At 31.1% G+C, this 15,038-nt stretch overlaps 1 protein-coding gene across 1 annotated transcript in view; it reads left to right on the forward strand.

The window, feature by feature from the left end:
* Positions 1-15,038, forward strand: part of LOC106458536 (huntingtin-like) — a 269,635-nt gene that overhangs the window by 162,968 nt on the left and 91,629 nt on the right. The window contains exons 35-37 of the mRNA XM_022384781.1: positions 2,495-2,748; positions 4,474-4,597; positions 14,690-14,809. Of these exons, the coding sequence (XP_022240489.1) occupies positions 2,495-2,748; positions 4,474-4,597; positions 14,690-14,809 (498 nt within the window). The remainder of the gene's footprint in view (positions 1-2,494; positions 2,749-4,473; positions 4,598-14,689; positions 14,810-15,038) is intronic.

The following is a 15,038-nucleotide window of genomic DNA, read 5'->3' on the forward strand; positions in this document are numbered from 1 at the left end:
ATATATATATATATATATATATATATATAATTTCGGGCTTAATTAGGCTCACCTATGTTACCTGACATACTCAGCTTATTTGGGAAATGGATAAACTAACATTATTATATATGTGCTCTGCTAAAGTATCAATAATTCAAGAACAGTATGATTGATCATATTGAAACTGTGCAATCTGTGATCCTTAACACACTGCTTGTCTCATTTTAATTAAACAGAATATATTTAGAGCTGTGTAGCACTACTATGTTTCTAGGAGCGACTGTGGGATAGACACTTCATTTGAAAATCTATAGTGATTGCAGGTAGTCTTCTCCAGTATACATCTATGCAAAGCTCTACTCACAACATTGTTGATATTGTATATAATTATATTTTGTATAATTATATAGTTTTTGTGTGTGTATATATATGATTATTATATTATATAATAATCTATATATATATAGTTTTGGACTTAATTAGGCTCACCTATGCTACATGCTACCTGACATACTCAGCTGATTTGATCTGCAGTGATGGCTTGCTGGCTATCTGTGATGTAATACTACAAAATATATAAAAAGTGTTCCTTGTATTTGTTTATAATATTGTTATATTTACTGTTTATATGTTTAGTTTCATTTAATATTAATGTAGAAGGTTAATTAATTATTTTTACGTAAAAATTTAGATTAGAAGTACTGTTAAATGTTTTATTAAATTTCTGAGCTGGACCATTCTGGCAGAAACTTTTCTTGATTAAGATGTTTGAATTGATAATACAAGATATTCATATGAACCAGCTAATTTATAGTTCATGTTGGATAATTTGTGAAGAAAATGCCAAACATAGATATTATAATATAATGTTATATATTATTATATTTATATGTTAGTATTATATAATTTTGTATAATATATTGTAGACAATTATATTTACACTGTATTTTGCTTACAAAAAACAATCAAATGTGTTATGTGAGGCAGTTGCTGTTGTAGACTTGTTGCATCAGAATTGAACTTGTTATTTATGGAAAACAGACATCATTTCTCCTTATTTCTGTTTGCATTTCATCAAAGCAACATTAGTGTGAGGTTGCATTGCTTTGTACATAACATTAGTAAAATTTAACAAATAATAAGGGATGTAACATGCAAGAAATTTATTATTTCATGTTAGTTTATTTATTATTATTAGTCATCATATTAATTTATTTTTTGACATGTTTTTTAAATACTATGATTGATTGGTTGTTAGTTGCTTTTCTCACATCATTCACAAATATGGATAGGCTGTTCTGAAAAGTCTGTATTATGTTATTGTAGCAACAAAGTATTTCCATTTACCAATATATTTGCATTTTTCATTCTTACATTATCGACTGACAAAAAAAAATTATCACAAAAAATGATAGTTTCAAACATAGTGGCAGTGATATCTCTTCTATATTTATAAATATGTAGCAACAACAGTAGCACTGCTATATTTTCCCTGCTGTAGTGGTAGCAATAGCAGTTCTACTTTGAAGAGGTAGTGATCACGGCTATGAGTAAATGAATAATGTTTTGCAATTTACACATTATTCCAGGTAATAATTCAATGATATACTCCAAACATGATCATATAGCCAGGTAATATGTTGTGGTCAGAAAAAGGTCTGGGATAAGTCATGGACCTTTATTCTGCCCAAAGTGTGGGAACTATGTAAAATGTTGTCAGATTAAGCTGAATTAGTAGAACAAATGTGTAATATTTGTTGAATCTGTAAAATAAATATTCTAGGTTTTGAGCACTTCATGCAAGAGTGTAGTAGATCAAAATATTTTTTATACAGAGATCAAAGCAAAATTCAAAACAAATTCAACTGTATGTATCATAGAATGAACTGAATGCCTATTGCTTTTAATATTTTTATATGAATAAAATCATGCCAGATTACAGATGTTTTTTTACACATTCCTCTTAATTAGTCCATTGTAAGTATTACTTTACAACTGTGTAAAAATAGTATTTCAGTTCTGTCTTTTGTCAATACCAAAATTTATATCTAAACATAATTTATACAGCATTTTCAGTTTTATCAGTTCTGTCTTTTCTCAATACCAGAATTTGTATATACAAGCGTAATTGATGCTATGTTGAAACCTAACCTTTTCTGAACACCAGTATTTTTATAACATTATGCTCCAACACAGCTGGTGATTGAGGTATTGAGCAAAAGGTCTCTTGGATAGTAACAATAACAGACCAAAAAACAAAAAGAGAGAGAAATTTTTATTTTTACATACCTCTAATTTTAAATTATAGTAGGTTAATTAAGGAGAATGTGAGAAAGTAAAGTCCATGATTTTCAAAATGAATAGAAGAACTATTGATTTCTTTTTTTCAGTCTTTCCTATTTAATGGTGCAATTTTATATAACTGGTGCTTTGCATCGTAGTTAGTGTTGTGTATATAGCATTATTATATTTTTGAAGTTTCCTACTTAATTTTTAAATTTTGCTTCTTCAGCCAAGCTTTGTGAATAGAACTCTGAGATGTTTGGAGGCTATTCATCCCAGCCAGTCAGGAAGTTTGTTAGCTTTGCTTATTGATAAGTTTCTTCCAACACACCATCTAACTACAGCTCGATTGTGTGACAGCCTAGCATGTCGACGTCTTGAACTTTTGTTAGCAGACACTCCAGAAGATGCAAGGAGTCAGCTTCCAATGGAAGATATAGAGAAACTGCTAGACATCATGAATAATGCAGGGATTAAGAAAAGGTTAGGTATAAATAAGTATAGATGAAAAGAGAGTTTAATGGATAAATAAGGAAATTCAGGGGAGACATAAAGATTTGATTTTAAAATGTGTGTAAAGATGCAGATGTTTGATTAATTTTTAAAATTAGGTGACTAGGTTAAATGTTTCAATAATAACATTTTAACTTGATGTTTTAGCAGTTTTTTTCCTCAAAGCAATTATAAATATCCATTCTCACCTTTTGCTTGTCCTCTTATTCGCTATACTGTCAATATTTGATGAGTAAAATTTTTAAAAATAATGACTTCTAATGATATAGTGACTGAGTGCACATACTGAAATTGGTTTGCATTTCAGTACTACCTGTTATTTCAAAATCACTTGTTATCTAGGAAATATAGTGTATCTTTTAAACTTACTGGAGTTGTTTTTGGTATTTCTATGGTGTCTGTCATATCTTAAACTTTATCTTGTTAATATATGTACACACACACTCGGAAAAGGTTCCTGGAATAACTTTAATAAATGTACTATTAGTAACAAATGTTATTCTACTGCATATATGTGGGAATGGGTAAACAGTTGTCTATGGTAAAATGTCTATATATGCATGTTCTTACTGTAGCTGAACATAGTATTTTAAGTTATTTTTAGTAGGTTCACCATCATCCATCATATTATGTTATAAAATGTAAGACTGATTCTGTACATTTGACTTCAGATATTCTTTTATAAATGCAGCAAACTGTAGATCTTTCTGACATAACTCCTTCCACAGATGAATTAGAACACAACATAGGAGTGCTTAATATAGGAATTTTGTCTTTATATTGAAAGCTGTGATTTAAGTATAAAACTGTGTGGACTGTTGATGAAGGTGTAAAACCAAAACTTTGGGACGTAAATAAAAGGAGCAGTTTTATCTTCTCTAAAATTAACAGATGCATATCTAAAAAGTTTAAAACTTGTGTTTAGTTTCTAAGCTCTGTATGTAAAAGAAGCCATTTGATTTGTTAGTTGATATTGGAACTTAATATTTACCATTCAGTGAGTCAGTACCAGTGCAATTTCAATATTATTACAGATAAAAATAAACTATTTTGGCCCATCACACATTAAGAATCAATCAGAAAGTTTACAACTAGGTGGGTGTTTTAAACACATGTTTTATGCTAACAAGCCATGACCTCATTACTATTTCGCTGATGCATAGTTGTTATTGATTTTTTGGTAAGCTTTCTCTTTCACTAATATGTTTTTGGTATTGAACAAATTAGACATCTCAAACAGCTTTAACTTGATACCTGACCTAAGAAATGTACTAGTAATTTGTTGAATGAAGTTCATTTAATTTTTTATAAAAGCTGAAGAGAATTTATTAAAGATAGAAGACATTATTTTGTAACTAAAAAAAAAACTCTCATGTTGTATAATTTAATTTTGAAGCAGAGTTATAATAGTACATTAATAACTCGTCAGTGTAGTGTAAAAATCAGAGCCAAAGTGTACTAAAAACTATTATCATTTCAGGTTTTATCTGTGGGTAAAAAAATATTAATGTAAATTTAAATTGCATATCATATATTTGTAAACATTGAATAAGTTCTTAGTTGCTATAACTTGAAACGAACATCTGAAAATGCATCATAAGTTTGAAGTAGATAGGCTTGATAAAAATATTTGTATCAATAAATTTATTTTAAGTAAGAGTATGTTATTTCAAGTTTCTCTTTTACCTAACCTAGGCATCAACGTTTGGTTTCTTTACTGGAAAAATTAAAGACTGTCATTACTAAGGAGCCTATTGTCCAATCTGATCATCCTTCACTGACCATGTCTTTCCAGCCTGTAGAAACTACTTTAAATAAGGTGAGTAGCAAAAACTTATTTTAACCATTCTATTGTACTGCCAATATTTTACTTTTATGGTGCCATTTTCCCAAGGTTTGTTAAAATAAATTGAAAAAAAGACAGTAAGTTTATGTAAAGCAATTAGATGAGTAAATACAAAATTTAACTTTTTTTTTACCATAGGCCACTACAGCCAATTCAGTATAATATTTCTATGTAATTTGTCACAGAATTTTTTGTTAATTAAGATACCAAAAACAGAGCATTACAACATCAAAAATATAAATAATATCTGATTAATAAATTATGAAAGTAAAAAGGACATCTAATATTCATCACTTACCATCATTGTCACATTATATCAAACAGTATTGAACTGAATGATACATGCTTTGTATTTCCAAATATACTTTAAAAGTTATCTTCTTTATCAGTATCATTATTAAGCTAATTCATAGTGTGTTTATTCATTAATTTTTTTCCATTATTTAAACTCACCTTTACAAAGGATAGGCTTTCAAAGAATATATTTCTATTGTGTGTATTATCCGAGACTGGCTAACCTTGATAACTGCAATCAAGAAATGGCTGTTTAATCCTTTCTCAACATACATTTGCACGTTAAGTATTTAGAGTATAACTTTTAGTGCAGTATGTGTGTCTTCACTAAATTTGGTCAACTTTTAGTAAACATTACAAGTCTTTTTGCACACAAAAAATCAGATTCTTTAATGAAGTATTTTTACTAAAGATTTGTTTGTGAATATATCAAGCCTGTTTTGTTACTAGTCTGAGTGCTAAGTGATTTTCATGTTATGAATAAAAAAAACTATTCTCCGTCCAAAAAATCTCAAATATCATTAGTGTAATCTTGAAATACCTCCTAAATACATTTCATACGTTTGTTTTCAGTAAAACTTTATATTTTATCTGTTATTTTCGCTACTCTAAATCAATACTGGGTCGGTAAATTTGACCAACCTCAATAACCACCATAAAAAATTAGGAAATAAATAAATTATTATGCTTTTTTCATTCTAGGATGACTACAGATTATAACATGAAAACACAAATGTTCAGTCTAAACAGATTAAATCTTATAACATTATACATTTATATGTATCTATTATTTTTATTATGTTGACCTTCCAGTCATGCCTGGCTAACATTACAGAAGTTGCAATGACGTAGCACGTGTGCACTCGTGTTACAATATCTAAGAACATAAAACTGGCCTTTTACAAAGTGACCTGTCTTGGCTGTGTTTTAGTGGACTAGTATTTTGTAAAATATAGTCACATTTCAGTTATAATACATTATATATGTATATACATTATTACTATTTACAAATAAGTTCTTAAGCTTATTTTACTAAAACATAGAACAGTAAATAAAGAAACGTAGCAAACAATTATCTTTTCTATTTATGAACTTTGTACTAAGTTGCTGCTTACCATAGGTTGCTAAGCCTTATCAAATTTTGCACAGGGAGGATGTGAAACTATATAATTTTTTTAAGGTTTTATATATACATTTTGAAATAACCAAAAATCATAAATTACTATGTAAATACCATAGAAATCTTCTGTAATTTATCAAGCTTAGTAACCGAGCTGTATTTGGGTTTAAAAAATATGAAATTTCGAGCTCACTAAAATCTTACGTTACTGCTTAGATTCTAGCATGAAAAGAAAGAGGTTGCCACCTGAATATTTCAAAAAGGCTGAGAAAGCCACTATGGGGACATTCTGAGTTTTTGATTGGTTATTCACACCTCATAGACAGAAGTAGGTGTACATAAGCAGGTATTTCCATAAATGGAAAAAGGTGGGCAGAGCCACTGTGTTTGATTCAGTAAATGTAGCAATATCTAAGAAAATAGAAAAGATAGGAGGTTCTTATTTTATATTTTAGCTTGTCAATACTGGTAATTTAATTTCCTAATTCATAAGAAGCTATAAACTTTAAATTTGTACATCTAATTTATGTATTTTGAACCAATGCTGTATTCAACATACCATGTGACACACAAAAACTGTATTTTGGTGTGTTTTTTAATATTTACTTTTAAGTTAAGAAATTAACTAATATATAATACTAAAATTTGAATTATAATCTACAATTTGATACTAAACTTACTGACATAAATTCATAAAATAGTAGTTCAATAAAATTTTGAATGTGAGTCAACAAACGTGATGACATGGCTGTTGACCCATGACCTGTGTTGATAGGATTAAACACAGTCCATGTAGTATTGAAATTTTTGACATAAAGTGAAGCTTTAAAACAGCATTGAGATTGTGGTAGCAAAAGTAATTTAAAGTAAATGGAGATATTTTCATGTATGGAGTAATTTAAAGCATAAGGAGTTGGTTATTTTCAGTCTAAATTTGTGTATGTGTAGGGTCTGTTACTTTCTTTTTGTCTTTTATTATTTGATCATTTCTGACTACTGTCCTTATATTTCCTAAATAAATGTGAAGTTTTCTCTGTTTCCAAATGTAAATCTTGTATCTGAAGCTATTATTATAATTATTTATATATTATGAAGCACTTATAAGTCTTTAGAGGGAGAGATGGGGGATAATTTGGATAATCAATGCCAAGATCATAGGCCCCCATTCAAACATCAATGAGAGACGTGGGAGAGGGATATGGAAGAAGTTTCTAAATTTTTTGTGTAGGGAGTACATGACAAAATAACCAAGTGCATATTAACATGTTACTGAAAGCTGTGGCTTTGATAATTAATCTAAAACATTGTCTAGCACTAACAGGCTAAATCTTTAAACAGTAGAATAAGCTACTCTATAATTATGTTTATATTAGTAATTTGAATAATCAAGGCCATGATCATAGGCCCCCATTCAAAAGTCAATGAGAGGCATGTGTGTGGGTTCTGGAAGAAGTTTTTAAATTTGTTTTAAAGGTAGCACATGACAAAATAACCAAGTGCACATTAACATGTTGCTCAAATCTGTAGCATTGGTAACTAATCTAAAAATTTCTCTAACACTGACAGGCTAAATAGTTTTTAAACAATGGTATAAGCTGCTCTATAATTATGTTTATATTAGTATTTTTAATCAGTGGTTGTGACTACTTTATTACATACAATTAGTACAGCTCAGAATTTACCTCATGCATGTTATAACTTACTGTGTTCATCAGGTTTACTTTTAGGAGACTTTCAGCACTTTAAAGAAAAATTATTTCTATCTGTATAATAAGATTCAGTGTGTGTGTGTATATGTCATTTAACTCTTCCTAAACTGCTGGTTGCACCGACTTATAAATGGTGCCAAATGAATCGTCTCAGTTCCCCCAAAACCTTTCTCTAAAACTGCTGGGCTCACCATCTTCTAAATGGTGCCAAATGAATCATCTTAGCCCCAAGATTTGCAAAAAGGTAAAAATTTCCACCCAACCCCCTCAGGAAACCTGGGTTTTTCATGAAAATACTTTTATGGGGATCAAATCAAAGCCCCAAATTTGGCTTTGATTTGCATTAGAGCATGTAAATAAGTAGGTCTATTAATTTCCATTCATAACTTGGTTAAAGAAATTAAATTTGCATTATAGTGGCCCTGTAAATGTGAATCATAATCCTTCTGGTTTGCTTGTACTAAATATGTAACAGCACGGATGAAGTTGATGTTAACACTTTGACAAACTGGTAGAAAGTTTACAATTTAAGGCATGTCTGTTATATCTATTTTGAACTTAATTGATGTTGTAATTAGACTTAAGTCATTCCTGTAACTTGCACCTCCAATGGCTGAATGGTAAGTCTGCAGGCTTTTGGTGCTAAAAATTGGGTTTCAGTACATGTGGTGGGAAGAGCACAGATAGGCCATTATGTAGCTTTGTGCTTAACAACAACAAAAACAATCCAGTATCTTGTATATTTAATAGTACTGGTTTGCTCAACTCACATGTGTACCTGTGTTGACAGTATAGTTTTACTAGAAAGTCAAAAAACAAACTTTGTAATTAAAGTTGCCGTTTTTTTTAAACTTTAATGAAATTCCAACAATATCTATGTCAAAGAATCATCTGATTATGTCAGTGAGTGATTGATGGACTATCCAGTGTGGCATAGAACTATTTGTCATGATTTCTGGTGAAGACATTTAATGGCCTCAAACATTCATTTGTTCAGTAGCAAGTATTTGAAAAAGTGACAAATGTCAAAGCTATAGTTAATTAAGAATAAATTTAGTTTTAGATTTCTTTAATGAATTTACATATATCAGAGATGTGAAGAGTTAGCTTTCCTGAATACTTACTGTCATCCCACATTGCTAAAATGAATGCAAACTGAATATTGAGTAGGAGAAAAGGAGTTATTGATCATTGTGAAAAGAATCAAAGATCCAAAATAAATACTCACCGCCATACACAGAATTGCTATCTTCTAATCTCATGTGAAACCATGTGAATTTGTGCTCCCCTCCACTAATACAAGTACAACACATCTCCATGGGCAATGACTACCTCTACATTTTGCACTCATGAATCCTCATTCTTCTCCCCTGCACTGTATTGACCAGACATGCTTAAATTTCTCATCTGTGTTCAATTTAATGAGATTTGTATCATTAATAAAACTTGGATTCTCTTTTTCTGTAGCATTTGTTGCAAAAGCTTTAATATTTTATCATAACTTCTCGACTGACGATGATTTATAATTAGTCCTGAGTGTGGGATGTTGTTCACACTTAGGTCTTATTTCTTCTGTGACTTTTGGAGGCCTGTTAACTGCCAGGGTTGTAGTAGTCATTGTTGAACATGTTGTGGAACACTTCTTTCCTTTCTTCCTTCTTGTGTATATGGGATTCATCTGGCTCCCTTTCTTTGCTCAGATGTCTTTTGTGGTGTTTTTTTTTCCCACCTGGTGACCTGATCTGATAATATATGACTTATGTCCTCATTCTATTCCCAGGTTTTTCCTCCTTTCTTGACATTGCTATATTACCCATCTATATCAGTCTCTTTCTTACCTTCCATTCCAGATTCCAAGCCAATCCTTTTTGTTCATCTTATCTCTACCAGAAGTCTCATTCATCAGTCATTATACCAGAGATTATCACTCATGTACGAATTTGTGGGTACCATTCACTCTTTCTTCTGAAGGTCTCATTTTCTACCAACAGTTGTTTTTCCATTTCTCCACTTTAATCTCTTTTCTTGCTCCTCTTCTCTTTGCTTTTCTTCTCGTCTGTGGTCTTTTTCACCCAGTTTGCAGTTGGCCATTGTCAGTGTGTTGGACACCTTCAAGTATATCTCTCTCAGTCTGTCCTCTCTTTGTTTTCTGTGTACCATCCATATTTTTTTTCCATCTTTCCATTTCTTGCTTCTTTTCTTGCCTCATCTTTGGCCCCTCTCATATTCATTGGTATCATGGGAGCCTTCACTTCCCTTATTCATCACCCATGGCGGGCATCCTTTTCTTTGACTGTTTATATCCGTTAACCTATTACATCATTTTTCCTCTTCTCCTGCTCCTCTCTTGTTACAGTAGCTTCCCAGTTGGGAGGGAGACTTGTCTTCTTGGGATCTGATTTCTTTCTCACACCCACTCATTGTTGGGTATGTTTGGCTTATGTGGTCACTGGGTTTTACACTTCTTGTTCTTACCCTGTGTGAGAGGTTCTTACAGACATGATTCCATACAGTACTCTCATGCCACAGCTGGCATGAAACCTGTAGAAACTGAAGGTAAGGAGGTGAGCACAGATACTTATCACAAGTGTCCTTCTCCCACAGCTGATTTTGACCTGTTGAGTCTGACAATCAAAGTGGTGAGCACACAAGATATGGACTGAATGAGCCCCAACCTTGCTACACATATTGGCTATCAGATGGCTTGTGTGCAAGTACATGGATGGCCATATACCTTCTCCACCCATCTTTGCGACACAGTTATGGCTTCTTTGCCTCTTCCATTTTCTTATGTGGGTGAAGAGTATACCCTAGATGAGATGAAATGTGATCATCCTTGAGTGTCTTTGTACCTGTCCCTTCACCATCGCAATGTGGTATTGTAGCTAATCTGAATGAAAAGGCAAGTATTCTTATCAGAAGTTAATATTTTATTATTTCCTGAAAATATATTTCTTATAGACACCTTTATCACATTCCCACAGATCTTCCTCACTTTCCTTTGCACATTTCTTCATTGCCTCATTGAAGAATGAGGATTCATGTGCACGAAATGTAGGGGGAGTCATTATGCATGGAGGTGTATTGCACTTCTATTAGTGGAGGGTTCTGCTGCATGATGATATGATTATGCAGTAACACAAATTCATGTGGTTTTTACATGAGATTAGGTGGGAGTTTTAACAAGGCCAGTAGATTGCAAATCTCTTTGGCAGAATGCACAAAAGAGCTGTGTGTGTGTGTGTAGGTGAATATATATATATCGGAAATACATTTTCAGATAAAGAAAATGTTAATGTATAACTCATTTAAAGAACTATGAGGTGGTGCTATGATAGGTAATGAACATAGGAACATACCAACTGTAAACAGTTTTCTTCAAGACTTTTCTTTATCTGCCCATGTCTTATCTGTAATCTGTAATACAACCATCAAACATTTGATCTATTGCATAATACAGAATAATACGTTAGGCACAATGCCATAATATTATTCACACACCTAAGTTACTTTAGGTTACTATTTGATCTATGATTAGGTCAGACATTAAGCATCTGTGCATTTTTATAGTGATAACTGTTAATACCCATTGTTTAGGTAATAGCCACTGATTCAGCTACTGTCCTCACTTATAGCTTCTAATTATAAATGTCAAGAGTAGTACACACTTTATGGTTCTGTACAATAAGTTATTTCATAGTACAATATTTACTATACAACTTGGAAAATCATTTTATTTATCTAATCAGAGTGATGTCTACTCACTTAACCACTTGTTTTTTCTACGTTTATCACCAATTGTCATCATCAAGGTGATGTCTGTTACTATATAAACTACCTAACTAATTTTACATTAGGATGTTTCTTGCTAATTATTTACAAATGATTTTTTCAGCAGTGTTACACTTATTCAGAGTTATTAAGATTAGGATGACACTTCTGTGAGTTTTCAATAACACAGATGTATTAAAGAAATAAAGCCAACATTTAATAGAACTCAACAAATATTTAAATTGAGACTGTCCCCAGTCTTAAAATACAATAAAAAGATTTTATTTTACATGGTGATTTACAGTATAAAGATAAAATACCACGAGACTGGGAACATATGTTGTGCATTTTTTTACATCTTACTGCATCATCATCAGGAATGCAATATTTTGCATGACTTAAGACCTACATATATACACACACGCACTCAAAAATCACATGTTCAAACTTAAATACAATTTAACTTATAGAATTTCATGCCATCTATTAAAGGCATTTCCCCCTGGTCCTTCATCCTTATTTATTACTTTCAAATTACTTTTTATTACATTTTATTATTTCATTAGATACATGGGTATTATTACTATTGATTCTTGCAGGTTGTGCTAAAATAACTTTTTTCCCCATTAAATCGTGTTTTAGTTTCATTAGTATGTTCAGCTGAAGGAGAGATCTTTCTATCATTATTTCTAACATTTCTTTTGTGTTTATTTATTCAGTATTTTAGATTTTTTTAGTTTCTTCTATATTGTTATTTCCACATTTGTATGATATTTTGTATGTACCTGTTTCTCCCATTAAACCAATTTTATCTGTAGTTACATTAAGAATCTGACTAACCTTGTTCATAGGTCTATCTATATTGCAAAAAAAAAAAAATAATATATATATATATATATTAAATTGTTGCATTATTTGATCAGATAAACCAGGTTTAAATGGTAACACAAGCCTTTCTCCCTTAATTTTTTCAGTAAATAGTTTTAATGTAATATTTTTGATCCCCATTAATAAATTCTTGACAGCTTTGTCAGCAGTATCAGGAATAACCCTCTCTGCATGGGCAACTTTTACTGCAAATATCATGTGGTTTTTAGTGACTTCCATTCAAAATTTAATTAAACTACTTTTTGTTTGTTATACTAATTAGTATAGCATAAAATCATAGTTAATAACCCTTATTTTAATCATATGCAAGTTTTAAGTTCTTAATTTTATTAGGCAATATTAAAAGAATCTTGAATTTCCCCAGATGTGAGAAATGTGACATTTTTTCTCAAGGCATTCCCTCTTCTATAATTTATTCACCACCTCTCCAATAAATACAAAATTTAAAGTAGGTTACTCACAATAATATCATCATCTCTCAGACAAAGCATAATTTTCTTAGCCTTCAATCTTGTTTAGTTACAGAGCCATCAAATAGAAAATCAGACCCCTCTTGTCACACCCACCAGTCACATTCTCTTTTTCAGGATTTGTTAATAGTTCTCTCTTATGTTTAGTACTATATTATTTATAACCAATAGAAAGCCAAAATTTTCGTCTATTAAATGACTTATTATAGTATGTTGTTTTCTGTACAGAGAATTGTCAATTTCTTTTTAAGTACAAGCTTTGTTCCCACAGACACCGATTAGCTTGAATGAGTTTGTAATGGCTCTTGTTGCATAGTTAGAAAGTCAGAAAAATTATGATAGTTATGGGACATTGTCTGCTTTTTGCATGTATTATTCTGTTTTTTTGTGCATTTTGTAATTAAATAAAAATAATTTACTGCACTTCTACCATTAGTATAAAAAAGGTAGGTAAAAGGGTCATCAACAGTCAACAGCAAAAAAAAGCCCAAGTACGTACTTTATTTCTTGTTTTTCATGTGTAGTCTTTATTCTTCTGATTTTCCCAATGTACATATAATGGCAGGTGTCACAAGAAGTTGGTAAACAACACTGATGGTGTACTGAGATTTGAAAGTTGGCTTTTGAGAGTTGGACCTGGCCGTTCTGTAACTTTAATCGGCAGTTTAGATTTCCTGATTGTAGGTTTTATTTTCTTGGAGATAGTTTCATCAGTTAGAGGTACCATAAAAGTAATTTTTTTTTGTTTGTGTTATCTTTGGAAAATTGTTTTTTTTTCCTTCTTGTTTATCTGTGTTTTTTTCACATTTGAAGTGCAATTCTGATTTTTGCATGTCATGATCCTTTAAAATTTGTTCAATGTAAAAAGGTAGATATTCATTGCTTAGAAGGAGCAATTTTAGTTCAGAGCATGTAATGTTTATTTTCACTACAGTTCCAATCAATTAGTTTTAGTTCTCCACTCTTGGAGACATTAGGATGATGTGAATTGAAGTTTAAGGAAAAGAGGTTTTCTAATTGGTTTGTGAAACAAGGTAGATTGTATATTATTGTCATTTTTGATCTTTAAAGTAATATCGGGTAACTCTTGTCATTCGAGTGATTCAGGGCAATGTTGGATGTTGAAGTTTATGAAACTTAGAAAAGTCTAAAAATTTGATTAAGGAAGGCTATGGTTCCATAGTCCTAACACATCATCGATGTATCTAAGCCAGAGATAAGGGGCAGTGTTGGTATTTTAATGCCACTTGTCAAGTCCTGTTGCTTCAAAATTATACATAAATATTATGGCATAAATAATAGTAGCACAATTACCCATTGCAACACTACTTAGTTGGAGATATATTTTGTTGTCAAAATGAAAATATTCATTGTGAAGGATGAAATGTAAGATTTATCTGACAGTGTCTATTGTCAGTCTGTACTTCTCCAAATTGTTTATGTGATTCAACATGAATTCACAAACTGCATTGATTCCACTTTCTGTCTGTATAGATAGGTAGAGAACAATGTTTTCAATGTAAAGAACCATAATTTAATAACAGCACTAAAATTGTAATGCATAAGCCAAGATGGAGTTTCGGTTACACTGCCATATGCCGAAACTATGGGTCTTAGTGGCATATCCGGTTTATGTTCTTTTGGTACATAAACCATATAATTCTGGATTGCAGCTATTAGAGGGTTTAAGTTCCTCTAGAAGCTTTTTAGTTCATAGATAATCTCATGTATTTCCAGTATTAAAATATCTTTTATACACCAATATGCACTACATACATTAGATAATACTATTTATATGTTGTTTTGTGTGTAGGATTGGTATTTGGGCAAGGTTAAAGAACAGTGTTTCAGTCAACAAGCATGTGTGAAGGAATGTGCCCAGTTATTAGCCAAACTCAATTATGAAGATGCTCTAACTGTAATGGTGGCAAAGGTATGTTCTTAATTGAATGTATTTGTTTTATAAATAAAAGCGGAGGACAAAAAAAAGAAATAATAGACTAGTTCTGTTACTTTTATCTTTGTTTCCTTAAAGAAATTTTATAAAATTTTATTAGATAAAAGTAAAACTGTTACATTAATGAATTTTATGTATTCATCTGGAATAATATTGTTGCGTCAGCGAGTCACATGACCGCGTGACGCAACGTTTCTAGAATTAT

Source organism: Limulus polyphemus, unplaced genomic scaffold, assembly GCF_000517525.1.
Source record: "Limulus polyphemus unplaced genomic scaffold, Limulus_polyphemus-2.1.2 Scaffold482, whole genome shotgun sequence".
Classification (NCBI taxonomy): domain Eukaryota; kingdom Metazoa; phylum Arthropoda; class Merostomata; order Xiphosura; family Limulidae; genus Limulus; species Limulus polyphemus.